At 40.1% G+C, this 13,594-nt stretch overlaps 1 protein-coding gene across 1 annotated transcript in view; it reads right to left on the bottom strand.

Annotated features, from left to right (window-relative positions):
• Positions 1-2,213: 2,213 nt before the first annotated feature.
• The window catches only part of LOC139736353 (oxysterol-binding protein-related protein 1-like), a 105,638-nt gene continuing 94,257 nt past the window's right edge, over positions 2,214-13,594 (bottom strand). The window contains 6 exon segments of the mRNA XM_071647109.1: positions 2,214-2,426; positions 5,220-5,343; positions 5,952-6,059; positions 6,791-6,914; positions 7,478-7,568; positions 7,571-7,674. Of these exon segments, the coding sequence (XP_071503210.1) occupies positions 2,233-2,426; positions 5,220-5,343; positions 5,952-6,059; positions 6,791-6,914; positions 7,478-7,568; positions 7,571-7,674 (745 nt within the window). The 3' untranslated portion in view covers positions 2,214-2,232.

Raw genomic sequence — 13,594 nt, forward strand, 5'->3', positions numbered from 1 at the left:
ATAAGAGATTGGGAGAGGAAAGAAAAAAACTATCAATAATCACGAAATTATTTTTTAGGGCTTAAGTGATATTACACTCCAGTAAGAAATAAAGCAGGGTGCAATCTTATTCTCTACTAAAATGTAGAATACAGACTGACGAAATTGCTGGAATTCTTAATTTTTATCAACTTAAGAAAAAAATATTACACAGAAATTACAAAAATAAACAAACTGCATAAAACACTTGATTACAATTGTGACCTTGGGCACATGTATACTTTGTTTTTAATACTTTTGTATTCATTAAGTCGCTAGCTTTTTTCACAATATGGGTGAAGTATGATTTGAGTATATCATTGCCCTTGAAATGACATCCTTGTCAATTTTCTACACTTCACCCGTTCCCCTCAAATATTTACGCAAAAAAAAGAAAAGAAAAAAAGACATAACAGTGCTGTCCACATACAACTAGGTGTCTTGATGTAAATATATCTCCATGTTTTTGTTGTGACGTCTTTGTTAAAGTTCTCCTCCAATGAACACCACTTTTACCACGGTACATTTACATCTAGCTGGAAGCATGCTGCCCGTACATCACTGCGGTGCATTTTTTTATCTCATGCCGACTCAGCGCCTCTAATGTACGCAGCTGTTCGGTTGCAAAAGAAAGTTGAAACATGTCCCCTTCCCCCTCAAAAAATGATTATAGTAAAAATAACAGACGTGTACTCCCAAGATTGACATCAACACACACTGAGATGCAGCCAGACAACAGGCTAACTTAAGTTGTGAACCGGATCACGACTTCAGTCGTGAATGTAAATGTGGAAATTTCTGCGCATTTCGCGGGACGTAAAACCAGCGCAACATTAAAGTGCACATATATTTTTCTTTGATGTATGTAATTATATTTCATCTCTTTCATCCCATGGAAATAAATGTACGCGACATTCATTTTAGCCAACTGAGCGCGAAAAATTACGTGAAAATTTCCACTTTCACAGTTAATGCTGACAGCTGGCATGTGGGCAAATTAACTGGGCCTATAAAAGAGACAAATAGACATTTACTTGCACCACTTAATCTTTTTGGTTTTTTTAAGCTTTTTTTGATGACAAAAAATGAGCAATAATTAACCAGAAGATAGAGTATTCCACACAATCCTATAATGAAGCACAATGGAAGAAAAATTAATATAGCATGATTAAATGGCTACCGTCAATTGATTACGCCTGCACATGAATGTGGGGAATAGGAAATCTATATAACTTTGAATTCTCTTTTCTAGTATTTGCTATCACCAAAAGCGAAAGCAAGCAAAGAAAGAGAGTACAATCTAGAATGAGTACAAGACCAGATAATCTATGCTGTCTCGTTCGCTCACAAAAAAGGGGAAGCGACGTGCGCCTTTATTTCTGTCTTCCTGTATGCTCTCACAATAAAACAAGTGTGGATGACCGGACAGAGGTGAATGAGTTATTTGTGAGTCTGGTCTCGCATCACGTTTATCCAAGACATGCAGCACTTTTGCCAGGGATTACAACGTAACATCATCACAGTCATGTTCTCGTTGGTTCACTCTTTGAATTTTCTCCACCGCTCATGGTGCAGCACACGAAATGCACGACGTCGGCAGCTTACGGGTCAAGTCTTCCGCATAGAAATGAGACATACGGCGAAAAATGGAGGCCGCACACGGGGAGATTTTCAACGTCTCACACCAAGGTCTCTTAACAAACTAATTTTTAGTTTACAAGAATACATCCACACAGTCTGCGGCCAATCCGGCTGTGTTCCTGCCTCCGCGATTGCACAATCTCTGTCGTCTCTCAAGATTTGATTTTGTCCAATTGATGCCCTCTTGGTGCTCTCTCTCTCTCTCCTCCTCTTGAGTTGATTAAAAAAAAAAAAAAATAAAAAGATCATACGTCAGTGCGCACTTCAAAAATGTAAATCTGGATACTCTTTATCATTCCCAACGCTCGCAGAGGCTAACCTGCCAGGCGACAGAGCAGACATGCCACGTGTTGCCATAGTGACGTGGCAACAGCTCGCAGACGAAGAAGAGAAGCGAAGAGTGTTTGGCGTATGGCACATGTTAAGATTTGGTTTTACTCTCACACGATCACACGGAGCTAATTTCCTGATTTATGCCTGTTGACTCTTCTGTAGGAGATGACCTAAATTGGTACCATCCACCCACCCTCCCCTTCCCCTTTTACCCAAACAACAGGGCGTGGAAACCCTTCATCAAAATATTTCGGGACACATGGAGTAGTTCTGGTCCCAGTAGTTGCCGCGGTAGACCCAGTCGCTCTCCCCCGTCAGGCTGTTGACGTCGGCGCGGAACCAAAGCGGCATCCACGTCTCCTTGTTCTTGTTGCGCAGCTTTCGGCGGGCGCGCTGGTTTTCCTCCAGTCGATGCTTTTCAGAGGATGCACCGTCTGCCCGGAGGAGATTCAAACAAGAAGAAGTAGAAGAAATCATTAGAGATGAAAGAAAACATGCGAAAACATTTGAAGAGTATGAATGCAGAAACAAATAAATGCCATTTTCAAAGTTTCTTAAGTCATCATCAAAACAGAGAAAAAGTGAAACTGCACTTGTCACATAATGAGAAATAATTTTTAAAGATGTTTGTTTTTGGATATCTTTACATATTATGTCAACTGATTCTGCCCATTTCAAAATGACTACATTAATTCAACAACACGAAGGAAAAAAACAACAATAAAAGAAGGTAAATTAAGTTCTCTGCTGCACCAGAGATAGACCCTGAAAGACAAAGAATCCATATCTTCAATTCAGTGTTTGATCAAGTCACATATCCAAACACTAACTTCAAAAGCATTCGGTAAACACTAGAGCGCACACACAGCATGCTGATCAAACATTTATTTTCCTCATTTATTCCTCTCTTCTTTTTTTTTTTTCTTTTTTTTTGGGGGGGGGGGGGGAGGGGAAGGAGGGCCTGGCACGCTTATCATGACTGCTAACAAAAGTCATGACTTCTGTGTATCTACCATACACAGAAGAGTTCACCTATTGAGAAAAGATGTCTGAAAAACTTGGCACTGGAGTCAGTACTTTGTACCTAAATCTAAAACAACAATAGCAATGATAATAATGATACTGCCAAATGGATGGTAATCAACAGTTACCCAGTGTGCAATGCTACCGCTTATATTTTCAATTGGTCTTACTATCATGAATTTTACTTAGTTTACTGAAATTTGCTAGATCTATGGCATGCCAAGGTATTGCCTCCTGTATTTCAGATAGAATGTGGTAAAATTTGTATTCTTTTCTTCTTGAAAAAGAATAATACCAGTTTCGCATGCCACCGCTGTGGTTCCCTCTAGCAAATTCCACCTCTCGCAAAATTGTCTGAGCAGTCCCGATTTGCAAAATCATTATGCTTGCAATATCATTGCTTATTACAGAATGCTGCAAACAGTCATCGTACCCACAGGGCACGCATGGCAGCTCGCTCACATGTGCACAATGAATCTGCGCTATTTGCAACCAAGGGTCACTTGTAATCGCCACTGCAAGAATGCAAAAACGATGCTGTACAAGCCGGTGTCTAGCTGCTGCCGTGGTAACAGCAAATTGATGTAGATGGCTTATATGGACTCTGGCCGGATAAACAGAGTAATCTTGTGACCTCGTGACCTCACAATGTACCAGTCTGATCCCATTCCATCACAGCTCAGGCCATTTCGGACCAGTCCAAAGTCCTCCAATTCCTTTAGTCTCCCTTATCTAATCTCACAAAGCACAACACAGCATGAATCTGTCTATTCACTCAAGGTCTCGGATTAAAAAGTAAGACAAAAAACAACCCACTTGATACTGTTACTGTTGCTCTTTGTATTGCCAAATATTCTGCCAAACTGTCTATACATCTTGCATTTCTTTAGCAAAAGAGGAACAATGCTTAATCTTTTTTTTTTTACATTTCAGTGTGGCAACAAAAAGAGATAAGCACATTCGATTCCACGTCAAGGTTCTATTTTTGCTCGCAGAGAGTCCCTGATAGTTGCTAGCATATCAAAGCTACAAACGACGAAGGCAGCTGGCCATTGCGACAGCTAAAACAAGCGATTGAGGTGAAATGTTATGGATGTTATAACTGGAACTGGCTGCCCACTGACATACAGGGGTTGCTTCCGTGGACCCTTGTTATTTTACGGATATCTGCCCTCCAGTTTCCGTGGCCAATGGTCACTGGGCTACACCTAGATTTCACAACATGCAAAGCCCAGAGTACATGAGGCTCCTTTTCAGTCATGTGAGATATCACTCCCTTCTTCTCCCCTCCCTTCCCCTCTTATCACGCGTTCTCCATTTTCTCTCCAATTTTTTATCTACCGCTGCCTATCACCACCTCAGTACACAGTCTGACCAATTCTAGAACTGACGTAAATGTCAGGGCAGTTCTTGCGGGGAAAGGCAGTGGTCCGATTTTTCAGAGATTTATGTCCTGCAAAACAGCATTTCTTCCCCAAACAAATTTGCTAAGACAATCACTACATCACATGTCAAATTTAACCCGCTGAGGACAAGCTGATTTTGCTATAACATGTTTCCAATAGGCATCTGCCAGAGTATACTAGGGACTACTCTTTAATGGGTTAAGATTCATTTGTCTTTTAGTATGATAGTATGGCAATAAAAGTAAACAATACCTGACTAGCTTTACTGTTCTTTTTTTTTTTAGCAAGGGGGGGGGGAGCAAACTTTTGTCAAACCTATGCTTTAAGATTGAAAAGGTCAATCTAGCCCACAGGACATAATGATGACAAGAGAGGGGAAAATAAAATGAAAGTTGTCGGTAGAGAGACGGAATGGTATGACTATTACATTAAGACTTTACATAAAATATAACTCACTTTACAGTATCTCAAAAGCCGGTATTCATCACTTCAAGCTATGAGGAATCAACTGATGTTTGAGACAGACAAATTACATTGCCTGACAAATGATGGTTGGTCCCTACACTAACCAGCAGGTACCATGGATTCATGTTCGCTACCCTAGTGGCCACACTGGATACAAACATGACACCTTGTGCGCATTTAATACCCCAAGCAATTGGTAAATCACTCAACTTTTATTTTACACCTGTTTTTTATCGGGGATACTACGGATACGTAATAGAAACTTGCAGTAACCGATGCTAAATTCATTTTGACGGGTGCCTCTAGTGACCACTGGGGGTACACTGAACTCACCGATATCCCCATTTTCCAGTAGCCTGATGTCCGGCCTCAGTCTGCTGTCTGTGCAGGGCAGTTTGGTCTTTGTACTCTCGTCCAGTTCATTCAGTTTCATGGCGAAGGATGTGAAGGAGTAGTACTGGACGGTCAATGGTTGATTTGAGGCGTGAGAAAAAGAGAATGAAATATGGTAATAGTGTGTGAGACCTCATGATCTTTTATTCTGATTTTTTGTGTGTGTGTGTGTTTGGTTTGCTTGCTCTTGAAATATATTTTTTTGCATAGAAATTTCTTGCCTATTTCGCTACAGTCATGCTTCATTTAGACGGGAATGAGAAAAAAGTAGGCCTATTGTTACAAATCAGCTAAGCAAGAATGCCTTAATATTATAACACGACAAAGATTCACAGCATGGAGTTTTCACGAATTGGCGCCTCCGGCCTTTTTCACGGCATGAGACTTCCACAAATCGCCACTGGCATTCAATGTATTGTGTAGACAGAAGACTTTCATGTGAATTTTACTTTCGTGCATTTTGACTCAAAAGTTTGAAACACAAGTTTCAAGCACAAAGAAATTTCTGGTTTTGCGGTACTTCCTTTTCAGGAAAGCACATTTCACCAAGTATTACACATGGAATAATTAAACAAGGTGTCTCATCTCATTTTTAATTTTCCATAGAAGAAACAGCAAGTGTGCATAAATCTGACTAAAAAAAGAAAAAAAAGGAAAAAAAAAAAAACTCACTTGCGATGAGTCTGCAGGTCGTGGCAGGTTCTGCCATAGAATCTGAGCATCATTGTCCGGATCGTCATGCGGGAGGCTGTCGGCACCGGGTGAAGTCGGTGGACTTTGCTGTGGGGAAGAACGTCGGAGGAAATTACGGGTGAATCCTCGTGACTGCAAAGGTACATATCAAGAGGGCTCCTACTGTGTCAGGAACCAAGGAAGTTGGGTCTTCAAACATTACACAAATGATGTCTAAACACTCACATGTTCAATTAAATCAGTATATTTAATGATGCGCTTTAGAAAGAGAAGTCAGAAACGTATCTCAACTTATAATATTTGTAGGAGGGATACATATGGCATGATAACAGGGTAGTAAGAATGTTTGAAGAACAGAAGGTGAGACTTATCATACAGTCTGGATTTGTTGCAAGAATCCCTTTGTAAATTTAATGGGCAGATGGATATTTCAACCAATATACACACAATTCATTTCACTTTAAATCAATGCTAGTCCATTCAAGTAGAAATGCCTCATATTCAACACACTCACCCCAATTTCCTCAGTTTTGAATTCGGCATTTGGTTTGACCGTTCACACACCAACGTCCAATATTTAGTGCTTATGGCACGCCACAAATGCAAGTGATGTGCACCATAAATACAAAATCATAAAAGGATATTCCACCAAAACTAAAAGAGCAACAGAAATCAAACACAGCTAGTCGGGTGCATAATTTTTGCTCTCTGCGTGCATGCTGCAACATACTATATTCGTACCTGCTCTTCTCTCTATCCTTGCACCCCTTGCACCCCCCCCCCCCCCATCCTGCCCCATCATGGTGAGAAATACTCACCCTCTCTGATGCATGGACTTTCCCTCTTCTCCTCTTCTCCTCCTTCTTCCCTTCCCGGAAGCCGGTCTCCACTGCACAGATGTACTCCGTCCACTTTCCATACAGGTAGCACAGCTTGTTACCCCTGTGACAGGGAGAACGTTAGAGGCCAATGGAATTGCCATTCACAGGGAAACATTACAGTTTAAATGCTCAATTACTTGGAGTTTGAGAAAAGTGTGGATTTCGTGAACATGCATTGCACACTGCTGAAAAACTGTAAACCCCTATTGTAAAGAGCTGTTCAGCAAACCTGATTTGCATTTATTAGAGAGAACTGGCAATTGTAAATGTGATGTGCATTTATGCTTCCCAAGTATACCAAATTTGTGATTTGAAAAAAAAAAAAGAGTACACTTTCGCGCTTTTCAAATTGACATTTTGAAATGGCGCTTATAATCGAAAGTGAGTCGAGACTTGACCGTTTTTTGCCCTAATCACATTTCAAAATGCTCATTAAGGCCCAAAAATTTAGGCACAAAGGCATCCTTTAAGTAAGCAATGCGTCATTGTAGGTTACATGTTCACTGAACGTCGCATGGAATGACGGGTCCATTTTCATTACGTCGAATCTAATAGATTTACAACAAGGTAATAAATGTAGCTGTTTAACCAAAATTTTCGTCCCTGTCTTTATTTGGCACTCACCTCTTGTCTGTGATGTGACCCTCGATTTTGTGCAGGTCGCGGCCGAACCAGCCCGCCGGCTTGAAGTTGAGCGTGCTCTTGTGTCCCGTTTGTGATTGATGATCTCCAGCGTGCCGTACTGCTCTATCCAGAGCCGCCCCACGATGAGATTATGAACACACATTAGGACGTTGTGGAAGGTGTATGATTCCCCGTGCCTGTATAGTGCAAAACAAAATAATAATGAAAACTAGAGATAAGAGCACAGACCTCCACCAAGCATGCAGCTCATTTCCATCACTGATCTTGTTCTTCCTAGAGATATCAGTGATTTCCACTCATACGTATACTTATAGCATGCTGAAAGTGTTCATAGTGTGCTGAAAGTCGCCCAATTTCCCAATATCGAAGCCTTTGTTACGTCATAAACCCTCAGCTGCACGGCACGCCTCACCCCAGCAGAAACTAGAGCACGCACTTTAGTGCGCGCATGCAAACCTCAAATACATGCAGCCTGAACTCCCAAGTTCATTGACCCTACCTGCCAAAATATAAAAAATCCTTCATAAATTCCCCCAAAATTCTCAGATCACCACCAAAAGTTAATCGTTTGTTACTTGTGTCATTCTCAACCTTTCCTGCAAGTTTCATCCCAATCCGTTAACTACGTTTTGAGTTATTTCGCACACGGACAAACTAACTAACTTACTAACGAACACACAAACCAATGGTAACGAAAACATAACCTCCCCCCTTGGCGGAGGTAACAACTGAATAACTTATAAAAAAAAACAATACAGATACATTGAAAGAGACATGGAGACACCAAGAGACAGAGAGAGAGAGAGATAGAGACAGACAAACACATAGAAAAACAACAAGAGATAGATGGGACTGAGAGAGACACACCTATAGAAAAATAAACATTTATATAGAGAGAGCTAGAGATTACATTGTACACTCGGGGTGTCACTGGGCATGCCTAGCAAGCCTTAGCTTCCTCTGTGCTACTTTTGGAGCCGACTTTTGGTTTCAACAAATTCCTGTAATGCTCAGTTTCTAGTTTCATTGTGGAAACCACAAGGCACCTACAGCCTTGACAGATACAGTATATACATATTTCAATTACACTTCAGACACTGGACTCCAAGATATGCAGGATATAGTGGGTATAATGGAATACAGAGAGTGCTGAGGGGACATCATCCATGCATCTCGGGAATACTTACTTCCCAACTATATTAAGCCAAGATAGAGATAGAAAAAAAGACAGAGAGAGAGAGAGAGAGAGAGTACATACAAAAAGAAACGAGGACTTCTCTTTCTTTTTCTTCCTTCTCTCTTCTTGTTATACACATATAAGGGCAATGTTGCCTATGAAAATGACTAACTAGGTGTGTTTTTATTCAATTGGTGATATATGTGTTATGATGTACTTGGTGGGTAAATATAGGTGGGTAGCTGAGCAAATTCTGCTGAAATTTACCCAAGCAACTTGAGAGTTCATCATAGAGATATTCTAGTGGATTTAAATTCCACGAGGGGCATGTATGAGCAGAACAGTGCAGATAGACGATGACATAGCTTTTCCAATGACTAATTGACTGATGGGAGACAGCCACATACATTGTACTTTTACTTTCTGCATATTTCCATGAAAGGTGTAGGACCAACTACTGATTGTTGTGAGATCAAAACAGAAATGCTGAATACTATTCTTTCTCTTTGGCTAAAGCTTACACAGCTTTACAGTATCATTACCCAACTGAATAATCTGTTCAGTAAAGTGAGGTCTTAGTAGGACTGACCATTGGCATGAGATAACTTTTACACGCCACAAGGTCCACTATTGAAATTCTTCCTGAGCAAAAAATTCATTCAATTGCTGATGAGCAAAGGATTGCAAAGATCGCAGCAACAATGTGTGCTAAATTCTTAATCCTAGATAGCTACATGTATTGCTATGGGATTCCAACTGCCATTAAAGCTGCTATTCAAGGAGGCATTCATAGACTACATAAAGAGATCTTTAATAGAAGGTTTAAAGTGATACACGGCAAAACCGGAGTCTGCGCACAAAATATATCAACCACAGGAAATGCATTCATACTGCACAAACATATGAAGACACAGAAACTCGCTGAGGCCATTTTAACCCGTTGAGGACGGGATGATTTTGCTACAGCATGCATTTCCCATACACACTCTCCCGAGTATACTTGGGACTTGCCCTCAACGAGTTAAAATGGACATCAAGCAGATGAAAGGGGGGGGGGGAGAAAACTCACAGTGATTCTTTCACCAACTATTCTACCCCCCCCCCCCCCCCCCCCCCCGCTTTGCACATTAAATACTGCATAAATGTGACATGCCTTTACAAATCATATTATTCCTAGATGTGAATGAATACAGATTAAATCTTAAATCTTTGTTGGTGATAAGCACTTGATAGGGATCAGCCTGTGGGCAGAGCTCAAAGAAGGTTATGATTGAGGGAGAAAGTCATGTTGGGCACAGACATATTTGCACAAAGTCTCAATGGGTGCACCACTAGGACGGCCCACGGTTACTCATTAACCCAGTAATCCAGCACTAATCTGCTGACTAATTTACTCCACAAATAATGTCCATTCTACCCGACAGAAACATTCCAAATGGCAGAAATGATTTCTGGCATTCTCATGTCGGAGCACCCACAAGTCAAGTGTGCATAAAGTTTGGTATGATTATGACAAAGACATTACCCATGAGAATTCAGAGGGTTAAATGGTCCCACATTCAAATTTATAGTTTTGAAGGAACCAAATATGTGATGAAGATTTGGTGACAGACTAATGTGTATCACTGATTTCTCTTCATACCTGACTTCAATTTCCATTTTAAAAAAAAGAAGAAAAGCTGATGTATCCTTCAACGAAAGAAGGGTATCCCTCAACGTAAGAAGGAAAAAAAAACAAACAAATAAACAAACAAACAAACAGATGCCATGAAGGCAGACTAACTTTAGAAGCTCTTTGTCATATGAAGGACTTGTCCTTTATAGGGTACCACCAGGCCAGGACTTTGCTTTGCTACAATGTATATAAATGACAGATATATCACCCATACTTAGATGTATCACAAATATTGCCATTTAATAAAAAATCGTGCCACCTGCACAGAAGGACATTTGTGCAATCTTATCCAAATTGACACTCTTCAAAGATTCATCATTCGATGCAATCGATGTACCAAAGGAAACATAAAACGATACGTAGCAAAATGTATTGCTGTGTGCCTAAAAAGTGCCTAAAAATAATAAAATAAAATTTTGTGAATTTTGGCTCTCGCAAAATTCACAAAATTCAAGTGCATTACCAAATTTCTAGTTTTACAGTATTTTAGTGGCATTTGTGTTTAAAGCAAAAATAGATGAACAAAAATCTTCCTTAACCTGGCTGTCCCTTTAAATTCAACAAATCTAGTCCTTACTGAAACGCATTTTCCATATCGAAGTAAAAAGGCCTAAACTACTGTTTGCATGGAATCAACATGGAACCATGTTTACATGTTTTCCCTTCTTTCAATATTATATTCTTTAATACAGTAGTTAGTTATGTTTCTTCATTGCCACTGGACAATTGTAATTAATTTCTTCAAGAAGGCATTCCTTGTACTAGCTTAATTTTACACATCTTTCATAACCAGCCAGATGGACATGGAAGCTCATACTGTTTAATAGATTTTGTCAAGATTCCTCATGAGCTTACTTCCAAACAACAAAAATGCTGTGCAATAATAAACAGAGCATGTCCAACTGTAGCCTTCTAAAAAACAGAGAATATTCATTATGCATAGATTCTATAAAATCACCACTGGGAAATGGCCATTATTATTACTCTCTTTTTTTCTTTTGTAACAACACGCATCAGTAGTGGTAAACAATTCCAGCCGCCAATAATGATCAAACCACCAGATAAACAAGAATCCAGACATTTAAAGATGATTTAGATGACAAAATTCAAACAGATGGGAGCCCTCCAGAAATTTGTTTACGACTGTGCATTTCTATAATTGTAGCTATTAAAGCATACCAGAGCGAGCATCGAATAGGACAGAGTTAAAACACACACACATACACACTGTTGACAAAAAACCCACCCCTCTAAATCCACCACTAATATTGATTTACTGCCTGGCTGATATGCTAGGGCTGGGATGGGATACATACTGTAGCACCCCTCACAAGCCAAAATCTGTGTATATGTTGATTTATGACTGGAGAACCAGCATACACGCATAGTTTATTATGAGGACACCTAAAAGAGTCTTTCAGCCCTGGTTTGCCCCCTCATGCTCTTTAACCCTTCGGTGAGGGTGTTTACTTATAGCACACAAATCCTCTATGCACTTTGTCTCGCTTGCTACGTTTCATAGCACTCAAACTCCAAACAACACCAATGTTGTATTCCCACACGCCAAAAGTCAACATTCATAGATTCCACATTCTTGGGGGGAACATTTTTATGCCATTTGTTTGCTTTATTTTGTGCATTTTCCCGTTCGACCCCACCCCCTTCCCCCCCCCAAAAAAAAAAAAAAAAAAAAAAAAAAATTCCATCTTCTGTCAATGATGACGAAGCATATTCACAAGTCCATGTAGAAATTTTGTATAAGGGGATCTCTAGATGTAAACTCCAAGACCAAGTTTAGGGAAGGGCAACCTCACTACTGCCATGTAATACCATAAAAACAAGGAAAAGTAGAAATTACGCGGTGCGTAAAATACGTCCCCGCCGGAAGTAGCATTTAGTAGCAAAATGTACAATATAGGTAAAAAGATCAAGGTCAAAGGTGAAAGAAGTCAAGGGTCAAAATTCTATGTAGAAGTTTTGAAGCCCTCACCTAGTGCCATCACATAAAGCAAACGGAATCGAAATCGGGTTAGAAATGGCGAAGGAGTAGCATTTTGTAGCCAATGTACAATATAGGTAAAAAAAATCAAGGTCAAAGGTCAAAGAAGTCAAAGGTCAAAATTCTGTGTAGAAGTTTTGAAGCCCTCACCTAGTGCCATCACATAAAGCAAACGGAATTGAAATCGGGTTAGAAATGGCGAAGGAGTAGCATTTGGTAGCAAAATGTACAATACAGGTCAAAAATCAAGGTCAAAGGTCAAAGAAGTCAAAGGTCAAAATTCTGTGTGAAATTTTGAAGCCCTCACTTAGTGCCATCACTTAAAGCAAACGGAATTGAAATTGGGTAACAAATGGCAAAGGAGTAGCATTTTGTAGCAAAATGTAAAATATAGGTCAAAAATCAAGGTCAAAGGTCAAAGAAGTCAAAGGTCAAAATTCTGTGTAGAAGTTTTGAAGCCCTCACCTAGTGCCATCACATAAAGCAAACGGAATCGAAATTGGTTTAGAAATGGCGAAGGAGTAGCATTTTGTAGGCAATGTACAATATAGGTCAAAAATCAAGGTCAAAGGTCAAAGAAGTCAAAGGTCAAAATTCTGTGTAGAAGTTTTGAAGCCCTCACCTAGTGCCATCATATAAAGCAAACGGAATTAAAATCGGGTTAGAAATGGCGAAGGAGTAGCATTTTGAAGCAAAATGTACAATATAGGTCAAAGGTCAAGGTCAAAGGTCACAACTGAAATTCTGTATAGAAGTTTCAAAGCTCCCATGTAGTGCTATCATATAAAGCAAACAGAATCAAAATCGGGTTAGAAATGGCGAAGGAGTAGCATTTTGAACATTTTGATCACACACGGACGCACGGACAGACGGACACACGGACACACGGACACACAGACACACACACGTACGGAGCCCGTTTCATAGTCCCCTGCTCGAACTCGTTCGGCGGGGACAATTATATAATTTCTGTATCTTCACAGGTCATACCAAGGAGGTAATAGGCTTGCCTGCAATGTATGGCAGTACCTCCTTGATCATTACGGATCAATATGGTTGGTAGATAGGCTCTGCACACAAACACAAACCAATGCCAATTTTTCCTTCCATTTCATGGTCCTGAGGAACACTGGAATAGTCTATTATAATTGGTGGCTTCATAACTTTGACAAGCAGCATAGCACTCTGAGACCAGGACTGCCAACACACACACAAACAAACAAACAAACAAACGAGGGTGAGCAA

Source organism: Diadema antillarum, unplaced genomic scaffold (assembly GCF_040938485.1).
Source record: "Diadema antillarum isolate AM-2024a unplaced genomic scaffold, OU_Dant_1.0 seq00000637_RagTag, whole genome shotgun sequence".
Taxonomy (NCBI): Eukaryota; Metazoa; Echinodermata; class Echinoidea; order Diadematoida; family Diadematidae; genus Diadema; species Diadema antillarum.